The sequence below is a fragment of the Eleginops maclovinus genome, chromosome 8 (assembly GCF_036324505.1).
Source record: "Eleginops maclovinus isolate JMC-PN-2008 ecotype Puerto Natales chromosome 8, JC_Emac_rtc_rv5, whole genome shotgun sequence".
NCBI lineage: Eukaryota > Metazoa > Chordata > Actinopteri > Perciformes > Eleginopidae > Eleginops > Eleginops maclovinus.
The window spans coordinates 18,424,171-18,447,417 of record NC_086356.1 but is presented as its reverse complement, the minus strand read 5'-3'; the positions used below and the strand labels follow the sequence as shown (position 1 = coordinate 18,447,417).

Here is a 23,247-nt window from a genome sequence, read left to right as displayed (position 1 = left end):
TTATTAAGTTAGGCTCTACTGAGAGGAAGATGGGGCTGGACTCTATTTCTGGTGTGTGTCACCTCTATTCAAGTTTGGCAACAAGAGAGACAGGGTAAACACGGTTCTGACATTTTCAGCCAACTGCTGTCTTAAGACTGCAACACTGGGCTGGTCATCATTAAGCTATTAGTGAAATACAGTGTTTATTAGGCATGTGCCCTGGCCGGTTTTGTAGGAGATTTTCTGTGTAGTGTTTTCCTTTTGAGCCTTTTCATGGCTTTTTTCATGATTCTTCTTAATCTCTGCAGAGGACAGTGAGATGTGTTTGGCTGCCAACACATGCTTGTCCTGTTCCTTAAAGCATGTGAAAGCATACAGGAAAATGACTAGAGTTTTGGTCATGTAACGTCATTACGCAGCCACATGAGGAAGAACGTCTGTGGCAAACCAATGTCATGTCTTGTAGAAAAATCGGGAACAAGATAGCATTTCTTTGTTTTGTGAAGAGATTTGTTACCAAGGACCAACCAAGATTGTATGGATGTGCCCCCTGATGATTGGATGGTTTTATTCAGCAAACGTGTTCATTGTAACAAAAGTGTAGCTTCATGAGTCTAGATCAACATGGTAACTAAATATGATCGCCTTACTTGATCTGGGGCAGAATATTTTCAGATTAGGGATGTCTTGAGTTGATATTTATAACAACGTTGCAGACCTAATGACCTTAGGCTGTATAAAAAGCACTGACACACCTCTCTTTACCAAATGTGTTTGCTCGTCAAGAGAGCGGTTCTGACTAATCTTTAAGAAATGCTTTTTGTTCACCATTTTCATTCTAAAGAAATTCCAAAACCTCTCCCTCTTTTTTAAAATTGATTTGTATAAAATGTGACTATGTTTTACAATCGGTGTATATCTTTGTGTCCACAGCAACATTTTACTAGCTCTTTGGTTTCATAATGATAAATCAGTCAAAGATACACTGCCTGGCCAAAAAAAAGGTCACACACTCTAATACTTGTTGGCCCGCCTTTAGCTTTGATTACGGCACACATTCTCTGTGGCATCGTTTCCACAAGCTTCTGTAATGTCACAACATTTATTTCTGTCCAGAGTTGCATTAATTGACGGGAGATTCAGACCACTGCGTAAAGTTTTCTCCAGCACATCCCAAAGATTCTCAATCGGGTTCAGGTCTGGACTCTGTGGGGGCCAATCCATGTGTGAAAATGATGTCTCATGCTCCCTGAACCACTCTTTCACAATTTGAGCCCGATGGATCCTGGCATTGTCATCTTGGAACATGCCCGTGCCATCAGGGAAGAAAAACTCCATTGATGGAATAACCTGTCATTCAGTATATTCAGGTAGTCAGCTGACCTCATGCTTTGGGCACGTTGCTGAACCTAGACCAGACCAACTGCAGCAACCCCAGATCACTGCCCCCACAGGCTGGTGACCTTTTTTTTGGCCGGGCAGTGTTTATTCCCATGTTTATGATTTTTTGTTTTCTTGGTCTGTTGCCCACTGGCTATTAGAGTCGGCTTAATGGATATCAGGTACAGTACGTTATCTGCACAACTGTAGATATCAAAATGAGCCTATTAAGTGCAACGAATGCCTTTCATACAACAGATCCATTACATGTTTTGTGAGCCCATATCTTTAGACAGTATTGGTGGGAAAATGTACATTTGCATTATACTTGGAATGCTGTTGTATCAGTTTTACCATACACTCTGCATCCAGTTTCTCCCTAATGAGTTGCCTGCTTCTGTGACCCAGTTAGGAGAACATCTGTCTCTGCTGCATTCAGTCCGAGTGTTTATCAGCAGATATGTTCATAAAGCCAAATCCTTCTTCAGTTTGTGTCTACTGGCTGATTGAGAAGCCGCAGAGGAGCATGCTGGGAACTGCTCCAATCTCCCATACATAAAACACAGAAAATTGATGAACTGTTGGTAACGCACACATTTACGTAGAAGAATGTATGCAATGGAAGCATGTTGAAAGGGTGATGTTACCAAAGAGGAAACACAATTCTTTGAAGTAGATGCTGCAAGACATGGTTTGTTGTAACACCAGCTAAAGATGTGCGTCGTATTTCTGCTAGAAGCTGCCTCCATTCTGTAGAGTCGGGAGATGCATTCACTCCAGGCTACACACACTCTACTGCTTCAGGCAAAATACCTCAGCACAACGGTAACACACCATCACATAACATTCAGCCTTTAAACAAGATGTGTAAAAGACATGCTGAAGAATATTTAATCTGGCTATTAAATCAGGGTTCTATGATAGTATATTATATTTGGTTGGTTCAGTTTTATGATACCAGCACTGAACTGTTGTTATTAAATGTTCAAATAAAAAGCGTTTGGAATGTTTAATAAGGTTTGGGACAATGACTGGGCTCAGCTCATTCATATTCATATTCATGTTCTGTCAGATTCACTGCAGAAGAAAATGCAGCAAATCAAAAACAAACACAGACATATGACAGATATGCGTCTGTTTGACTCTAACTAGTTCCTCAAGAACATCAGCACATTGATTACATCCTTATTTATCATTATTAATCTAGATTTGCATGTTGTATGTGGTTGACTGGTTCACAGCTTGAATGGTGATGATACCTTTTCAGATGACTGGTTGCCCAGGTTGATATCCCAGTGTTCCTGTCACCAGGGGACACAGCATCTTGAAACAGACTTAGGCCTACCCCTTTATCCAGAAATGTACTACATTCAGTTGAGAGGGATTGCAGGTTAACTCAGCTTTCAGTGCCTCATGCACTTCACACATATCTTACGTGCTCTTGGTCAGATATTTGTTCCTGTTCAGTAGCAGATCAAACACTTTCATTTCCATTGACTACAGTCAGTCCTGAATCAAAAAAGAAACAATAGGCTTTCCTCTTTTGTGTCTACCAGACTGAAATGGACACAGAGATGTTCTTATTAGTCCTGATATTATCAATGTAAGGATCCTTAATGTTATTATTGTTGCACATGGAGATTAGCACTAAAATGACAGTTAGGTCTGCTTGGATGTTCTAAAAAATGAAGTAAATGGCTCTCCAGTGTAGTTAAGGATGCAAGTGACCACATTAGTGGACTCAGCCTCTAATAGTTGCTGGAGTCATCGGGTTTTGGGTGTGATCACTTGTTTTTAAAGCTGTTAATTTGTAAAAGATTCGCCCAAGTGGTATTTTAGTGCAAATTGTGAACAGCTCACAGTTGGCAATGGCTGTCAGTATAATTCATATTATATTAAATTTGGCTTGTGTGCACAGGCAAAGTGGTGTGTTAGGCCCATAAACAAGCTCCATATTTGGCTTTAAATTGCTGCAGTGTGCTGTGATTTTAAATGGGCTGAAAGACTACGTAATCTATGGTCAGCACCTTGTTAACTGACCTTAGTACACTATCGCCAGCCTGCAATGTGAGCAATTGCAGTTTCAGTCAACCTCTGGTTTACCTTTGTTGTTAACGTCAGTTTACCACCTGTACTAAAGAACTGATGAGTCTTCCGTTCCAACCCTTGATCTGCGTGTATCTCCTTTCAGAGTTGATGTCATAAGACGAACACACCTTTGAACTGCAGAGTACCAGTCTTTGTGTTACTCACAGGGTCATATATAACAGCAGTCTGAGAACAATCCAAATGAGATTTTAGTGTACAGTGTTTTGCAAAGTCATATTAGCAGAGCAGTGGAACAACATGGCCATCACAATGAACAGAGAAACTGGTGTGACTGATACTCAATTAGTCTAATAATAGAAAAATAATGACATCATTACCATAGCAAACCGAACAAACAGCTCTATTCCTTGGCTTCAATTCGATGAGAAAGGCCAGTTAAATGTTTTTCTATTAGGTTATTATATCAGTGTCTCCATAAGGTTCCTAAGAAGAGACGTGTCTCAAAATACTTTCATCTGTGTACATGGCGTAAACTAGCTAAATGAATAAACGTGGCCTTTAAGGTCCACATATATGTTCTTTATACGTTTTTCATTCTTATCAAAGCATTTTCAAAGTAAAATAGCACACAATTTGCTTCTGATCACTATTTGTAAACTAAAACTCATGGTCCTTGCACATTTTCAGCCCCAGTGGATTCAAGTGTACAGAGAGATACTGTAACCACTTTTGCAGTAATATACAGAATAAAAATCAGCAAAAAAACGTTATAAATGAAATGTATTGTTTTGTGAGCTAACATTACTGAAAGAGAGGCTCTTGCATCTTGTTGTGCACAATACAAAGTGACTTCCTTGTTGATAGCAAGGTGCAGGTGATTTCCTTTAACCCATCTCCTGTGGTTTCACAGTCTGCAGGCCGCCGAGGCTGAGATCTGAATAAGAGCCAAGTAGCTGCAAAGGAGACAAAACTGTCAGAGTAGCTGCATGCCCCCCTCCCCCACTGAGCCAACCCCCCCCCAATTTGAGAATTGATGCTTCTCATGCCCTATTCCAGTATGTGAGGGAGGGGACTTTTGTTTGGCAAGATCCAGTATCCCAAATAGATGAAGTGAAGATAAAAGCGCCCAAGAGGAAGTGGAGCAGAAACTAATGGGTGTCCGTGCAATCCAATGTGTGTGCAGCTGATTGGGAGACCCTATGAATAAGTCAAAAATGCTCTTTCTCTCTCGGTTACTCTCCTCCCCTATTTTCTTCTTTTTTTTTTGACGGTTTTTATCCCTCCCTTTTTCCTGCTCTATAGCTTTATTGTCCTCTGAATATAGGGGATGGACGATCCTATCTTTTAGCTGGCTCAGTTAGTCTCAGATCAACTGGCAAATGCTAACACTTTTGCAGACATGCACGGACAATACTCCGTTGTGTTGTACTCTGACCCGACAAGCAAGATTAATGTGCGCATTTCAAAACTGAGTCTTTGGTTTCTGTGTTTTCGACAAGCTGAATAACCTTCAACTACACCAATTGAGATTAGAAAGTATGTTGCACTAATGCTGCAACAGCATAGTCTTCAGTAGCAAAACAAATACGTCAAATTGTTATTTTAAGTATGAAAATGACTGGGTTCTTCATGATAGGAAATGAATTTACTTTTAGTTTCTATGCTTCTGTCCTCAGGCAGGACTTTGCACATATGAGGCGCCTAATATAACCTATAATAAATTCCCCTTTTATCAGCTCTATGTGGTTAAAAGAAGTATTTGCTGACGAATCAAATTATTTTGTTGAACATTAGCTTCCACAGGTTTAAAGCCAACCCCGAACAAGCATAACTTAACATGAGAGAGAAAGTTATTTTGACCTAAATCTCAGTGCTAATTTACATGCACCATAAAACATCTTAGAGGAACTTAAACTACTCCCATTATTACATTTAGATTTCTGTAGTTTTCCACCACCACTCAAGAGGATTTAGATAAACTGTCATTACAAGAGACTAAACACTGTACATTGGCATCGGTAAGAACTATCTCTGTTACCTTGGTTAGAGCTCTGGCTGGTCATGAGATTATGCCTTAACCTAGCTTTTACTTTTAGGTAATATCAAAACTGTACTGTCAATCAAAAGGTAACTCCCAATACAATGAATGAGTTTATAGAGATAATGTGATTGCTTGATAAATGAGGTGCATTGTACTTTTTCAACCAGTTTGTTTTTGGCGTCTTTATGGTTTATCTTTGCATTGGTGCTTATGTTTTGTCTTTGTCCTTTTTCCATCAGATAATACAATTATTGCTGTTGGATCTATCCTCTCCTATCCAGTGGGATCCAGGCGCTTGAGTCCTAAATGACAAGGTATGTACTCATGTCAACTCAGCTATCTTCTATTTTCAGCACAGTAACTTGTTGTTTTTAGTCTCTTGAAGCAAACATATCATCTTTAAAAGGGTCAAAAAACATAAATGATTTCCTACTATGCCCTATTGAAATTACAATATCGAGTCTGTGGTTAAAACTCAAGGATTCCAGTTAAATGGGTTTCATACAAAATGGATGAATTTACTCATCACAAAATATTGTTTATTGGACTGAAAAAGACCAGTGACCTAAATTGTTCAGGTACAACAGATGAAGATCTGACGTTGCTACCTTTTTATGAATGGGAAGGGCTTATATTTACTTATTGTCAATGGTACTACTGACAGGAACAGGTTTGGCTTTCATAGCTCAAGGTTTTGGCTTTGTCAACTCCATATTGACTTGTTTGACTACTTGGTTTTTCCTGTTACTCTGTTTGCATAATTCTCACACCAGTGCAAGGTTTACGTCGATTTACATGTAATACCTGTATCTACCCAGGGTCAACAGACGAGCCTCTTATTTCCACAATCTTTGTTTTTCCCCAAAATAAAACCAAATTACATGGACATAAATCAATGAATAAACGGTTTGCTGATGATTCTGCTGCTGTTCGTAAAGCACTCTTTTTAAGCAATGTGATCAATACACCCCTCAGTTTAGAACTGATCCAGGAAACCATTCTCTCACACATTCAGCAGTGACTATGTTCTGCTTTTTACCCGTGGGTCGGACACATCAACCAGTTTTTTGATTGTATGTGACACCAGTTTACAGACAGTATGAGCTCAGGTCTCGTTGAAAATCCTCCTGTCATCCACACTGCGCTGGAACCATTTAGACATTGAAACTGTTCATGTATGGCTTTTTCATTCTTAGAAGAAACAAACAAAGTCATTTGTACCGTGCTGGTATTATTGCTTTAAGTGTTCTCAAGACTTGAAGTGTGCAGCACTTTCTTTTTTAGTGTTGGCACTGTTGTTTAAAGTTGAGATTTGTCCAGTTCCTTTTTTGAAATAATGTATTTTTTTCAAGTATTTTCTAAAATAAGGCAGGGATTATGAAATGTATACGAGGAGGAAGGACATTTTCATGTGAACTTCTTCTGTTGCATCAAGATTGGTGGCCTGTATTCGTGTTAGAGACAGATTTCTCTTAAGAAGGTTCCTCATACTGAGTACTAGTTCTTGGAGTGAATTAATCAGTATAACCGCTCTGTCTGGTGTCTGAAAGAATCATCCTTATGCCTGGGATTTAATATCTTATCAGAACTTCTAATTGATTATCCCATGCACAAAGTTCTAACTGACAGCTTTTAGCTCTGAGGCAACTCTGCTATTATTAGACCCCCATCCTTTTTTCTGGATAATGAGGTGCAGCCCCTTGTCTGGCTTTACAAGATTTACATTTCAAAATTGTATCTGACTTTTGCTTTAATCGTGATATAACTCTTTGGACACTTTGAGGCTACGCAAAGAGTAATATCATATTTCAACTGGAGTCCTGTTTCTGACTTCCTGTCTGACCACATGGCTCTGTTTTGGGTCTCTACCAACTCTAGAGGGAAAAATGTGTCCCCTTTTTAAGCTGTAAAAATGTTCCATTATGTTCACCAGATAGTGGCTAAACTCATCTCTCTGCTGTTTGTGTCAGACCTTCCGAAAAACGGTATAAAAAAGCAACACTATGCAAATGAGAGTGAACCAATGAGCAGAACCACGTGGTTAAATCAAAGGTAGCGACCCATGTTGTGATGTCACGTTGCTTTTACATTGTATAAACTTTATATGTCAATAATAGTGACTTTAAAGGGAACTCGTGTTTGGCGTCTGCTTCAGGGTGTCAGTGGGTCGCAGATGGAGTCTCCATAGTGTGTGAATCATCAGCTTGCTCTCCTTATGTTTTCTCCATCATGCGCTTGATGCAGATTGAGATTGCTAATAGTGAGGATTACATCAAGCAAGACGAAGAAAGGCTCACAAATCATATTTTATTTAATGCTCCGAAAGTAAGATGGCAGATTCTCAGCCCAGTTCTTAATTAGATGCAGTCCAAAATGTTTTCTAATCAGTAAAAATAAATAAATATATGATGGATTCATCTCTTTTTTAAGGATTTTTTTGTGACATTTTCTGAAGAGAGGGACGAGTGACATGCAGCAAAAGTTGACCCAAATTAATCTCTTTAGTTTTTTAAAGCCCAGTCTTTATGTAAAAGGCTCATTTATAGACCAAATACAGTGGCTTCTAGTTATCAAAGTTCAGATGCGCTCTGGTTCGGAGAGGTTAGGTTTTGTCCCATCTTGCTGTGTGCTTTTTCATGAACTATCTTAAAACAGCATTTTAATGAGCACACTTTATGACTTTAACAAGCCATTGGGGGAATGTAATCCAAGTCCAGATTCTCCAGTAGGCAAACACGGAAAACATGGCAGTTGTCTGCATGGATACAAGACTCTGACCTGAATGTGTCTGACCTGGTTATTGAGACTTGGCAAACTCTATCTAACTCCCCCTGTCTTCCTCACTCACATGTTCAGACATAGACAGCAAATGATTCTGAAAACAGTCCGAAATCTCCTTTTAAACAGAGAAGCATCATCTTTAAACTATAGCTATAACTCTGAGGTTTTTAAGGAATCACTTTTGGTATCTAAAACAAGACCCAAACATTATTGAAGTGATAGTAAATACAATGTAGAACACTTTGTGTAATTGAGTACCACACATGGCGAACATGAGACATTTCCCTTCACTGTGTGCTGTATAATCCATATATTGCTATTGGTTTTCATGCCTGGCGTGCTGATCTGCTATCCATTCCTCAGATTTTCAGTTTTTTTTCCATTCTTGGCCATCTGTGAGAGTAGCCTCGATCATGAGCAGATATCCCTCCAGGTCCTCTTGAGCTCTGCGAGTTGGAAATGAGACAAGCTATATTGGTCTGTCACACTTCAAGTCGCTGCAAATTCATATTGACATGCTTGGGTTACAGTAAACACTTTATAAGCTGCTTCTGTCATATGCCAAGGATCAAAATAAACTCGTACAGTAAATAAAGTGTCTCTTCATATTCAAAGTGTCACATGGGGATAGTAATCTGAGTGTAGAATGGATTAGATCCTACCTATTTATACACAATATATGGCTTTCTTTTTACTGTCTTTTTCTGTGCCGGAGCAAAAATCTGAATAACACAAGCTTTGCATAAATGGCTCCCTTTTTAATGTTGTATTATAAACTCGGGAGAGGAATTCTACAAATATTGTACTTGGAGGGTTTTCGCAAGATTGGACTACCTTTTTCCATCCCCTCCTGATGTTTGAATGCAATGATGGACGAGCTGAATGTTTCCACAATACCGACTTGTTTGTTCCCGTCGTTGTGGATTTTGAATTTAAAGAGTTATGTCTTGTTTTATGGGCTGTATTATAATTGTTCTATGTGTTGCGACAGGAAGGCTTTCCATTGAGGCATTATATTGGCAGCTGTCATACTATTATTCCTCTTGTCTGCTTTAAGATGATTGGCTGCTTAGGAGCACCAGAAACCGTCTAATTTGGTCAGATAAACCCACCTATGTTAATGTACTGTGACTTATTTTTTTAATGTAGCTATATATGTTTTATTGTTTTGGCAGCCATTTTCATGTGACAAAAAGCTGGCCACTGTTGACCTTTGTTGAGTAGTTTGTATACATTTAATAGTTAATAAGGACTACTGTCATTGTTAGTATCTCCTCTGCAGAAATGGATCTCATGGGCTCATATTAAAATGCATCTCATATTTAATTAAGAACTTATTGGCAGAAGGGATGTTTGAGCAGACTATTTATAACTAGCAGTACTCTTGACTTCTCTGACCTGGTTAGGTCGTAATTAATTTAATTGTTTAATTAATTAAACATTGGCATAACTGCCTTTCTTTTATATTTTAGTGTTGTATGTCTTTTAAAATGGACCTTGAGTCTCTTTAATAAAGCTGATTGTTTGATTGATTGATGAGGAAGAAACTGCTCTTTAAAAATCAGCTTTTATTCTGAAGGGTTTTTGTGTAGACAGAAAACCTTGTAATAACAATTCAAGATGCCCCAAGCCTCAAAAAGGGTAGCTTTAAGCTGGTTATTTTAAAAAATGTAATCATTTATTTGCTATGCCTTTTCACACAAAGAAGCACCAACTATTGAAAACAAATGTTGGCTAGTAAAGATGATGCAACATTTATGCAAACAGTTATGCAAACCATTCTAGCATGACGGCAGTACACCTGCTCATTTTGTAGCTGCTCTTTGCTTGTCACATTCAGTTCCCAAAATGGACTATTGCGACCATTTGGACCATTGTAGAAGTAGGACATCAAGAGAAAAGAGAAATAGTAAGAGAAGGGAGAAGGAAAAAAGTCATGCGTGTAGAGAGATGTAAAGAGACTTGATGATGAGCTTTGCTACAAAAGGCCGCCAGCTCACAATTGATGAAAAGCGAGTTCATTCGATAAGGCAGCACTGCTTATCTTTTTAAGGAACAAAACTATAATAACTGCTTCTCCTTAACAAGGCTTTTTAACTACAAGCATTTCCTCTGATTCACATGGAATACCAATCAGGAGATTATTTAATAAGCTGACATACATTTTACTATGTGGCACACATTTAATGGGCTGCTCTGCAACTGTGGCTCAGGAGTTTTCAACCTCACTCTTTTCTTCTTTCTTTTTTTTACTGTGACCACCACCCAGTTAAATCTGTGTAGTTGTTTGACTGAATCTTTCCTTCTATGTTTTCTTCTCGAATTAGCAAAGCATACCTATTTTCTTTCAAACTTTGACATTGAGTCGACGTCAGTTGTCGGCTGTGGTGAGCGAGTCTCACAGGATACCCTGTTTTTGCACCTCTCAGCAGAATCATCCTTCTTCATGTTGCCAGGAAGTGGCTTTCTGAGACACGACGTCGCCTGTAAATGGCTTTGGTTGTAGTTCTGAATTATACTTGCATTTGACCTGTTAATGGAATATTTGATCTCTAACAGCAATAAGAGGCACAGGTTTTTTTTTAAATAGTGCAGAAGTGCCAGGGTTGCCCTTAATATTTTTTCCACACTGACATTTCAATACCAGGAGAACTGCAGGACAGACTGTTAACAGCTTGCATGAGAGGTCAGAAAGTTACCATGTCAAGAAATGCTTAATCGGCACGTTTGAGAGGACACAACCTTTGGACGTGGATTACCTTATGCCTTATGTTTGTCCTTCTCTGGGGGATCCATGACATCTACATAACCTCCGATTTTATGAGCAACACATCAAGTGGAAGCAAGACTGCATCCATTTGCCCAAGGCCCATCCATGTCCTAATACATAACGTGGGAATTATTCATTAGAGTAATTATGGTAGTCATCTCTGGGGAAATCGCCTGGATTCTGAATATCTGCAATCCTTTGTGATTCAGGCTCTGTGAGCAGCGATACAATAGAGAATACAACGTATCCCATTAGGACTATCGCATTACAACTTAAGTTGGTAATATTAAGTTCCATAGCTAAATCTTTTAGGTTGGTTGGAATATGTACAACCTCCTTTTCACTTAAAGAGAAAATGATCTGTATGTTACATAGATTATGCAACTATTTTCCCAACCTCTATAAAGACCATCAGGCTCTTGTACATCATTCAGCCACGCTTATGGGACAACATAGGCATCAATCTATGTACATATAATATTTGTATACTTTTTATAAAAATGGCTAACTAGAAATCAATTTAGTAGGGTTTGTATTAAAGAAACACTTTTGAGGCAGTGAACTGGTAAAGCATAATGAATCAATCAATAAACACCATGTAATGTAAAGCCTCAAAGCTACCCGTGGAGCTGTTTTTATTCTAAACCTTTTTTGATGGGAATGAGGCCAACATTTGGAATTCAAACATCTAAGGTATGTGCAGTATTGATTGTACATTTGGGATACAAACACAAAGCCGCCCTAGCTCTAAACAAACGGCCCTGTGGACTTAGCCAGGGCAGGGGGCATGTAGCTGTGCGTCATTGTGTGTGGGAGGACTGCATCATTAAACACAGTGTGTTTATGGTCAATATAGAGTATTGTGGGAACTGGTCAAACATGTTCATATTTCCCTTTAAGAGCTTCAGATTCTCTACTAAATATTAAATATGAGGCCCATATTTATCGAAGAGTAGAATTGTAAAGCCTTACACAAACATATGCTGATATAAAGGAATGTGCGTAGGTTACATGTAAATGTTCAAATAGATACACGTCTCATTGTTTTCCATTTCGTATGAGTCCCATGTGTCTGCCGGTCTGCTCAGAGTATAAAATCGGGAAGATGCTGTAAAAGGGCACTTTGTCTTTGTCACAGATCGGATTACTTACCCTCATTTCACCACAAATTCAAAGAAAACAATCATGGTTTTGTTTCCTCGAGTCACGAAAGACCACTGAGACCTAAGAACGCTGGTGAGAACCAAAACTGGAGGGAGAGCAAAACTGGAACTTCAGGTTCTACTAAGCTGCATACCCCTGTTACAGATACTGGCAACACAGCACAGTTGTCTTTTAATTTCAGCTGCAATTCCAGCCATCATTACCCTTTGCTTGGTTTTCACATACACAGATTGCAAGTCTAAAAATGGAAGGAAGGCATGGACATGAGTCCAAGCCATGAGACAGCTACTGTAGGTTTGACACATGGACCTGTGTGTCTTGGTCAGTTGTTGAACTGTACTGTCCCCTTAATTCAATATGCCTTTGCATTATTGAGAAGCAGCCGTCCTCCTGCTGTGTCAGCTTTAGTTGAATGTGACCGGAAAGTCCTCAGAACACTTTCAGCACCACTACACTGATATACAGCAGACCACTGCAGCATTATCAGTTTCTCTGGTTTCATTATTTATAGACATGTCTTTGAGTTAAATTATTTTTATTTTCTTATTGTATTCTATAAACTACTGATGACTTTGCTCTCTGTTGGAATTCAACAGACACTGGACTGGCTGCCATACATGTAGAGATAAAGATTGAAGAAAAACTTGGAGTGCTCTCTTAATTTTTTCCCGACCTGTATATTTGTCAATTAAACTTTAAAATGAAAGACTTGTTGTTAAATAGAACATTTCTTTTTCTGTAACAACAGATAATGGTTTATATAACTGCATTTGGGAAAAAAAGGTGTTGAGGGTAGTTGAAGATGTCATATTTTCCTATGTGTTACGTAACCTGTCAACCAGGAGCTGTTATCCCTCAGTAGGGTACAGGGCTGCCACTGTTAGTCAACACCTCCTGTATATCTCCTGTGTAAAGATCAGCTACGTGCCTATTCAATCTGCACTTTATGTTTTTGCATGCATTGAGTATACATTTGAGAATGTAACAAATCTCAGAGCAGTCTCAGATTACTCTAATTGGAACCTTATAAAGATAAAGGTTTTGTTAGCGGACCTGAAGCTGCATTCCACAGCAGTGTGGTGTCTTGTGCGGAAATGCTTGAGTTTTTAAAAATACGCTATAATCCTGAAGATTGTGTAAATTGACATTTGATTATGTAATAATCCAGACAAGGATTAGCCTATTGTGTGAACCCTACTTGGATGCACCGAGCAATTGAAGTTTCCGCTCTGCAGTGGCGTTCGATGTGGCAGGGAACAATAAGGAGGATCTCCATGATAAAGGACATGATCCCATTGGGGAAGAGTTAGAGCTGCATTATAGGAAGGGTGAGGGTGCTTATAGCCTGCTGGCAATCCGCCCTGCTTTGAGGAAGTAACTTATTCTTTCCTCTTCCTTTACAGACAGACGCAATTCAAGTGTATCCCACGGGCTCTGCAGACTCTCATGCTTTTGTTATTTGTGTCTACATTGTTTTTGTTGCCATAATCTCTAATACAAAATTTCAGCTGTGGCCCAGCAATCCTGTAACAGTCCCCTGCAATCTCGATCAAAAGCTGCTTTCATAAGAAGAGAGCTAGCCCGTACTAATCACATTCTGCCATATCAACCAGACGAGTACTATTTGCTATAAATAACACATGCTGCGTGCTACTGTCAAACGCTGCGCTTTCGTTCCCGCTCAGCCCATTACACACACACACACACACACAGACAGACCTTCACACAGACCTTCACAAAGACACAACATTACAGCTAAACCTACTGGACCTATTTTGAAAACATGTGCCATTAGGAGACTTTTGACCTCTTCTCTATTATTGCAGGTTATCACTTGGCTCCATTGGCTGCTAAAGGGCCGCACAGTGAGGTAGACTAGGAACAAATATAATTGATGTTTTTTGAAACTGACACTCATTATGAACCAGTAATTTGTTCCCAACACAGTCTACTGGATAAACTAGAAGTAGGCCAGTGAGTGGTAGTTGGCCGCTGTGGAAGGACTCTGTGACCTTTGGGAAATACACACACACTTACACACACATCTCGATATCCGCCTCTATCTTTCAGAGTTTACTTTCAATAACCAATCTCTCACTCTGACCTCAGTCTGCCTTTTGTAAAGCCCTTTGTTCAGCTCTTCTGTACAGTTGAGCGAGCTCAGCTCTGTGTTTCGTGTTATAATTTGGGGGGTCTGAGAAGTTGATCCTACCCTTGACCGCAGTCTCTATAGCAACAGCACTGACCCAAGAGGCGCTTGAGTTACAGGGAGAGAGGTTGTGACAGGGAAGTGGTTTCCTGGCTCTGACTGGGAGAATAAAGTGTGAATCCATGGCTGGTCCTGCCCTCTGGACTCTTTCATTCACTCTCACAGAGGAAGCAGCGGGATCATTGCCAGGCCGCTGAGTCACATGTCCACTGTTCCACATGCCCACACATTTTGACATTTCTGGATAAATACAGCTAGTTTTTTTTTACAGTTTCACAGCTAGAAAATGTGCTGCTTAAATAAGTAGGCTAAAAAATGAAATTTCAGACGAGAGCTTAACATGTCTGGGAATCTTTTGCTTGTCTTCAACTTTGGAGTTCAAAAGTCAAACGCTCTTGATGGACTAAATCTGGGTGAACGTAGGCAGTCATCATTCCAATAACATGTAGGTCAGTGGATAAGCTTATCTGTGCAGAGGGCAGTGCGGGTCTCATTAGTGTGCTGCCTTCCAGATTACTCCCGGGGGGGCTTCAGAAAGCCAGCCGCGCACTGCCGCAGTTGTCAAGCCCATTTCACTTTGTTTATTCTAAAAGAAAGTTCCCGAACACGGAAAATAAGGTAAACTGAACATTTTCATGACACAAATAAAAAACACAGTTACCAATTCTGTCAATAAGAAGTTTAAGTAAGAAGTTTAAATGTTCAGCAGTGAATATGTCCTGCATGATAGGGTGTTGTGACATGTTTCCTCATGTGTCTTGGTGATTTTTATGATTTATGAGCTGTCCTTCCTCATATAATATTTGATAATTTTGGATGACTGTAAATCCAAATTAGCAAGGAACCTGACTCTCAGGAATATACGTCAAAGTTTCCTGTTATCATACGTGATCAGTGTGCTTCTCTGGCCCAGTTGTTTCTACTGAAGACAGTAAACTGGACAAAAATGATTTAATGTACATTGTTTTGAAGTCCAATCTTAGGATTTTGTGGTCATTTATTATTAGTGGATGTTAAATATGAAGTCATTTAGAATGCATCCTTAAAGTGTGAGATTAAATTCTTGTTCCAGCTTTAAATTGTTCACAAGATCCAGACTCATCCTTCTTGATTCGCTGACTTTTTAAAAATCTTTCAAACCATATAAATCTCCCCCCTAAAAATGTTCTCCTGAAACTGTATCTGCTTTTCTTCTTGATAGCTTTTTCTTACATAACTCGCAATAACCTGTATCTACCCCCTTCCTCTGTTAACCCAAATCTCCCTCCCAGTCTTCCCTCTCCTCCCTCTCTGAATAGCATGAGTCATCCATATGTTCAGTGTTTGTTATTTGGGGTGAATGGAGCCAAGCCCTCTGTCAACCCCTCTGGTGATAGACCAGATTACTCAGAGTATTTATACCTGATCTGCCTGCTGTTATAGCAAAAAGTGTGTGGGAGGCTGACAACCTCTTAGCTTGTGCATACCTCATGTGAGTGTGGGCGTACGCACACATACACCCTTTTCCACTGAGTTGGAAGTCTTCGAGTTCTTTGAAATCCTGCTCCATTATTGTGAAATTCAGGAGAACAGAGTGTACATTTTTTTGAACTTTGAATTTATTTTTCAGTAACATGACTAATGACATGATGGGCAATTAAAGCATATTTTGAGTTGCTCCAGAAATAGTCACACCTACTTTGAACTGTGCAAAGAAATTAGCCATGCACCACAAAAATGTGTACAACATTCACAGAAAATAAGCACTTGCATAGTTGCTTGTAGCAACCTCTAACATAAACATGTGGTCACACACACCCACACCCACTTTGCACAGTGTAGGTCAAGGCTATCACAATTGTGCAGCTCAGTCACACAGTCAGGATACTCGGGACTGGAGGAATCAGAGATTATGTGCTGCAGCCAACCTCAGATTAAGACAAGAGGGGGGGCAAAGTCACATTTTCCACATGCTCCCAGGAACAAAGCCTCTGTTGACAAGAACACATTCCATAGTTAACTGTACTAGTAAAAACGTCAGTGTTGATCTGGAGCTATAAAAATGATACATACATCCATAAAACAAGTTCAAGAACAGCTTTACATTTGCCATACCATCCATCCCCTAAGCTCCCCAACAGATTGAAAGCTAAAAAGATGTTCTTGCTTTTACATATCCTTATTTTGCATTAGTGAGAGTTTTGGAAGTACAATATTTTTTCATCAGCTTCAACTCAAATGAGGGAATGGCATACTCGCAAATATGAACCGCTTCTCTTAATTCCTAGGTGTGGACATTTGAAGTGTTTTCCCACAAGAATAACAGAAATGAGAAACTCAAAATGTGCAACATATGTCAGGCTTCTGTGGCTGTTTCTTATCAGCTGTACTTTTTAAAAAGTGATCTGATATAAACCGTAAGAACAATTTGAGAATACATTTAACACAATTCCTCCCACGGCGGTTTTGAAAGGTCCTTATGCAGAAGCGGCTCTGCACTGAAGAGATTACACATGCACTGATAGTGCTGGAGAGAGTTGGCTCACACTGCTCTCCTTTAGACCTGATTCTGATTTGGATATCCATTCATAAGAGCACTTCCTTGAAATGAGACCTGTAAATAAAAACAGCAATGCATTATTAAAGATAAACTCCAGTATTTGTCAAGCTAAGAGTTCTTCAAACATTTGTGTCCATTATGACGGTTGACTCACATTCATTGATTTGAGAGATACAGCTTTTGGCAAAACAGAGTTCATCAGGCAAGGGGCAAATGCCTCTTATAGCTTTCCAGGAAACTATGTTTTATTAGAAACCAGCCACTTAAACACTGACAGTAAACAGAGAAAGTAGTTCCCAGGAAATCCCTGTTAACATTGATTCAAACCAGATCGTGTTCTAGAAAGAGCATATTTCAAATGATACTATGACTAACAGTCATAGACAAAAATAAGAGAACCAAAACAAAGTTGTCAAATACTGGATGTCCCTTTTTCAAAGAAGGACCTAAGGTTTTGGAGATGTGTTCCCATGATGTCACATTTTGGATCAGATCACTTCATGTGATTGTGCCATGTATTTTGGAGCCCTCCATCCTAACGTTGCCCCCCTGCTCTCTCGTGATGGTTACTGCTCAGTTGGCTGCTACATTCAGTTTTGGCCTGCTCATGCGTTTGTGATCAATAAACGTCCCCATGTACATTGATTGACTGGAGGCAGTTGTGATCTCATCATTTCCTTTCCCATCATGGCTTGAGCCAATATTTCCCATGAGTTTTCTGAGGCTACTGCCAACGATCTGTTCTGTGGAAAGGGAACATTTGAATTGTATTCTGACAATAAAGTCACATGATTATGGATTAGATCAGATATAAATATCAACATTTGCATGCATGGGTATTTTTACACTGCACTGAAACAAAAGCAAAAAAGCAATGGAAAGAATAATAAGAACCTTGACACTTAAAGAGGAACCATTCCACATAATCATCTCCTCTGTACCCATCTCTCTGTTTTCCCTCTGCAGTGCCTGAGGATGTCCAAGCGGAGCCTGTTTGTTCGTCTGGTGCCATGCCGCTGCTTGCGGGGTGAGGAGGAGGCGGTAACATCGCTGGACTACTCCCACTGCAGCCTGGAGACTGTTCCTAAGGAGATCTTTAACTTTGAGAAGACCCTGCAGGAACTCTACCTCGATGCCAACCAGATCGAGGAGCTGCCTAAAGTAAGCACACACTGATGTATAGAAACATTATAATTCTCCATGTAGGCCATCTACACCATCTGCATAACCCACGAGGCCACTTAATAATGATTTGCTGCATGCATAACGAGTTTCTCTCTTATGAGGAGATTCCTTTGTTCACACCCTACGTCATTCATATTCATTAAGACAGAAGAGCATTTGATTGAAAAATAAACATCTAATAGAGTGTGTATGCTTTGTGAACCACCTGCCTCTTGATAAAAACTGTGTTAACTCTTCTCTTTCTCCACCAGCAACTGTTTAACTGCCAGATACTGCACCGACTGAGCATGCCTGATAATGACCTGACAGTGTTGCCAGCAGCGATTGCAAACCTCATCAATCTTAGGGAGCTTGATGTCAGCAAAAACAGTAAGCAAAATCAACACCTATTACCTTTTGTCTTGACTGGCAGCTTTAAAAAGTCATGTAAAACCGTGGCGCCAGATCCTGTTGCTGAAAAGTGACCGCGCTGCTTCAGTGACCCGTGAAGTTCAAATGTGGAAATGTCCCAGCTGTAGGGTAACTGCAACCTAAACCATTAATGAAAGAAAAAAAGAGGAGATAATTGCCAGGAAAGAGTTGCATAATTAATAACATGTTTCGATTCCTTCAAAGGTAGGTGAGGTAAAATGCCAGAGCATGTTTCATTACCAGATGTTACGTCACCAGAGTGCATGACTGAAACCCCCTTACGTGATAAGTAAAGGAAGCAAGCAAGCCCAGACCTGCCGTATACTTTCACTATCTGTAAAGTAAAGAGTAGTAGCAAGAAAAAGAAGCCAAGCTAGATAAAGCTCCTTGTGCTTTGTACGAGAAGTCCTTTCTATTTTGTTTGTTTGATGAAAACTTTCCGCTGTCAATGTTGTTCAAGTCTGACATTTAGAACAAGAAACAGCTGCAGACCAAAGTTTCTGAAGGCTTGACAGTTCTCTGTTTTAGTGCCCAGCTGCATGTAGAATCAATCAGGTGACTGTGCTATTTAAAAATGTCACCGTTTTTTTTTTTAAAGGCATCCTGTTGCAAATTTCACACAGCTTCAAATATATTGTCAGTAAAGCAAGATCAACATAACTGTCTGTCAAAACGTGGATTTCTGTCAGCCAAAAGAAATAATACTTCAGGGGATTGCATAAAAGGGATGATCATCACTATATAACCTTGAAGCTTAGCAGAGCAGCACACTGATGAGCATGCTCAACAGAAACCCTTTCATGAATAGAGAAAGGTTAAAAAGGTAGTTCTTCCATAAATAAATGAGTGCAGGGACGACCAAGATTAAACAAACTGAAGGATGTGGAGGTGTTTCATGATCCAGAGCTGCATGTGCCGTGTTGACATTAAAAGTAGCTGATCCTTCTTCACAAAGCACTCTCTCTAAGTGTTGTAGACACATAACAAAGTGGATGGAAATAATCCCCTGGTCTCGGTCACATCCCCTTTTCCCGCAGTTCTCACATTCTAGATGCTTCGTGAGAACTTGCAGACTAATTCAGATGTCTTTTTCTTCTTCTTCCTTTACTGATTTTTCTTAATGTCACCTCGAGCGCTCGTGGTTGTTTGGAGAGGAGAGGTGCAGAGCCACTCTTAATGTATGTTCAAGCTCACATTTCAGACGGAGCGCCTTCCTGCTCGTACTCACAATCTATCTGTGTTTAACATTCCCCAAACTTTCCTTACTTTACATGTGTTGGGTTATCCCTCATCCTTTCCCTTTGGACAGGAGTCAAATGTTTTGTGTCAATGGTTTAGATACAGCATGCAGATGACTGATTAAGGATGATGTACCTTTTTAAACCTTTGCCATTTCTCCCTAGGTATCCAAGAGTTTCCAGAGAACATCAAAAATTGCAAAGTCCTAGCTATTGTAGAAGCCAGTGTGAACCCTATATCCAAGTGAGTACTGGCACATTTTGCAGCCTTTTAAGCTGAAATAACATTTCAGTTTTATGTTGGTTTGTGTTTGGTATCCTGGCGTTGCAGCAGCTTTTGTGTGAGTGATGTGATTCCTCTTCCTGTTTGCATTGTCAGGCTCCCAGACGGGTTCACCCAGCTCCTGAGTCTGACGCAGCTCTACCTGAACGATGCCTTCCTGGAGTTCTTACCCGCCAGCTTTGGCAGGTCAGTATGGTCCCCACATTAGATCAGATGAAAATAGTTGTGTACTCACATTGCTGGTATTAAATGTATCTTGTGCACTGACAATGACCCAAAAAAAGGTTAAAGTGGCTCTCCTATAACTGTGCCTACAGAGAATAGTTTAGCTTGATTTAGTCCACTCTCAAGGCTCTCCTAGCGTTTTCACCAAACGGCAGACACAAATAGCAAAAAGCTGGTTAGCATTGTGAAGCATTTAGCAGCTAAAGAGCAAGGTATATCCCTCAGGAGTAAATAGAGCCTAAAGTTGGAGCTATAAGCAAGTTAATATTGATGGTTCTTCCTCAAATGATTTCCAGAAACAAGAAGCCAAATCAGTGATAATGTTGCTCAGTTATTACTGGGTAAATAAATAACTAACCATTTAGGTTTCACAGGCTGTAAAACAATTACACCTTTTGATTTAGAAGCAAAATAAAACACCTCTTGTTGCGTTGTGCGCCTCATGTTCATTTTTTACATACAGTTTGTTTCATTAAACCAGCGGGGTTAGTTAGGGATGACTGTTCTGATGACACAAAACATGTGGTGTGAGTTGCTCTGTTAGCCGTATATCCTCTTTTAAACCCACTTCTCCTCTTTATGTAAAGCTTTGCTTTCTGTTTGATAAGCTTAATTCTGAATAATTGCAATATAGATGCACATTACAGCTGTTTAATAACAGTAAATCGCGGCTTCTGTGTGTTATGGAGACTCTGTAATTGAAGTGTTAACAAAAAATTGTTTTTCTTCTGCCTCGCTGCAGGCTGACTAAACTACAGATCCTGGAGCTGAGAGAGAACCAGTTAAAGATGTTGCCAAAGTAAGTGGTTTTGCACTTTTTCTTTACAAATATCCAGGATTTATGAAATAAGGAACACTCAAGTATGTTTCGTTTAGCATGGCAAGAATTCCTCGCTGTTTTCCTCCTCTCACTACCTGGGAATAGATAGATAGAATCGGAGGATGAAACCCTCTTTATTAGTCACATACATGCACACAGCAGAGCACACACAGTGAAATTTGTCCTCTGCATTTAACCCATCCTAGTACTAGGAGCAGTGGGCAGCTATTGTGCAGCGCCCGGGGAGCAATGGGGAGGGGGGATTGGAGGTGTCCGGTGCCTTGCTCAAGGGCACCACAGCAGGGCCTAGGAGGTGAACTGGTACCTCTCCAAGTAGCAGTCCACTTTCCTTATTTCAAGTCTGTTCGGGGACTTGAACCGGCGACCCTACGATTCCCAGTCCAAGCCCTTACTGACTGAGCCACTGCAGTGTCCTCCATCCTTCCTCTCTCCCTTTTTTTACAGTAGATTCCCTCCCCATACTTCTAACTGAAGCATTAAATTCCATGGTGTTGCATAACAGCCCCCTTTGGTTGGCTGCTTGCTGTGGCAGGTTTTATAATCCTCCACAGAGACAGTTGTGAGGGTTATTTCACCGTTTGAGACGGTTACAGTGCCGCTGGGAGAGTTAATGTCCCACGAATATCGAAAGCTCCAGGTTTGTAGGGGAAGTTACTTTCTTCTTCTGTCTCCTCTCTTGCTTCACTTGGCGTATCATTCCATTTCAAGTCTGTCCCATTTTCTCAGCAGAACTGTATTTTCCCTTTTTCCTTTTTTTTCCTTTCCTCCCCCTGGCTTAGTTTCCTTTGTTATCTCACTTTCCCCCTTCTTCTTTTTCACTGACTGACGGGCCAGCCGCTGTGCAGAGTGCTGCAGCTCAGAGCGGATCCTCTCTCCTCGCTGTGTTTATGTGACAGAGGCCAGACCTGTTAAAGGCTGGAGCCCCGACAAAGAAAAAGGACTAATGGTCGGGAAGGTTGCCAGAGCAACACACAAGCATTTCAGAGATGTAAACAATGTGTGCGTGCACAAAAGGGGCGCAGGAGAAGTCTTTTCAGGGCTTCCACATAGAAAGTGCAGCCTCTTCTCTCTCACACACACACACCAAGCTCAGGCATAAACCATACGCTGCTCTGTACTTTAAAGACTGATGCTGTGTTCCTCACAACTTGGGGTCATCAGCCAAAGTGTGATTTTTTTATTGAGCCAGCACAGCTCATTCTGATTCCTTTCAGAACACGTGGGGGGCTCTGGTGTTCATGCCAACGTTGAAGTAAGAAAGTGAAAAAGCTGGCTAAGGCTCAAAAACATCAACATGACTAATGTTTTCATATTGTACTTAAAGAAAAATCACCTAACAGCATAAATCCCATTTTATAATGTGTGCCGTATGTTTTCCTTTCTCATTATGAGGAGCACCGACTCCACAATAGTGTTGGTGGGCCTCAGCTTTCCATTCCTCTGCTCAGTCTCACTCGTGTTGAACACAGTTAATCCCCGCTGTGAAGGGATCATCATTTCTGTTCCCAAACACAACTCGGTACATCTCCATTTCATGGTCGTTCGCTTTTGTTTTGTAGGTAGAATTATTAGTTGAACTTCAGAATTTACACAAGTCTTTATTGTTCCTGCCTAAATTAGGTTTGTGTAACAACCAGGTTTTATGACTCGCTCAGAGAAAGTGAAAACACAGATCTTGATGTCTGGCTTTCTTGTGTATTGTTGTGGCTGTGACTCAATTTAAAGTATTTTGTGTATGCCGTGTGGTAGCTACCATTTGCAGGTGCCATTGGGGGTTAAAATCCCTCAAAGCCGTCTTGCCAGTAGATTTGAGGAATGGAAGAATGATTCTTATTTACTATTTTTGCTCGGGATTGTGAAAACAAGTGGTTCTATAACAGTATTTAACCCCCAGTTTTCTGTCACTGGTAATCAGCAGTTTATAGTGTAGCAGAGAATGTGACCTGAATGTGGAGAGAAAACTCTGGAGCGAGGCTTAGGGCTAGCATACGTAACATTGTCCATTATTTAAAGCATATTTTCTGTCAAGCCCGAGCTGTAAAATATATTTATTCTCTCATAAAAGGATTCAGTGAAAGGAGCATGAGCAGAGCATGTATGCTATCCAAAACATAGCATGAAAGATGAATCCTTTTCTTTTGGCTTCCTT

At 40.1% G+C, this 23,247-nt stretch overlaps 1 protein-coding gene across 2 annotated transcripts in view; it reads left to right on the top strand.

Moving 5' to 3' along the window:
* The window catches only part of erbin (erbb2 interacting protein), a 44,817-nt gene that overhangs the window by 4,154 nt on the left and 17,416 nt on the right, over nucleotides 1–23,247 (top strand). For both annotated transcript variants that reach the window (XM_063889156.1, XM_063889157.1), the window contains exons 2-7: nucleotides 5,692–5,766; nucleotides 17,882–18,076; nucleotides 18,352–18,469; nucleotides 19,915–19,993; nucleotides 20,129–20,218; nucleotides 21,000–21,056. In XM_063889156.1, the coding sequence (XP_063745226.1) occupies nucleotides 17,891–18,076; nucleotides 18,352–18,469; nucleotides 19,915–19,993; nucleotides 20,129–20,218; nucleotides 21,000–21,056 (530 nt within the window). In that variant the 5' untranslated portion in view covers nucleotides 5,692–5,766; nucleotides 17,882–17,890. The remainder of the gene's footprint in view (nucleotides 1–5,691; nucleotides 5,767–17,881; nucleotides 18,077–18,351; nucleotides 18,470–19,914; nucleotides 19,994–20,128; nucleotides 20,219–20,999; nucleotides 21,057–23,247) is intronic.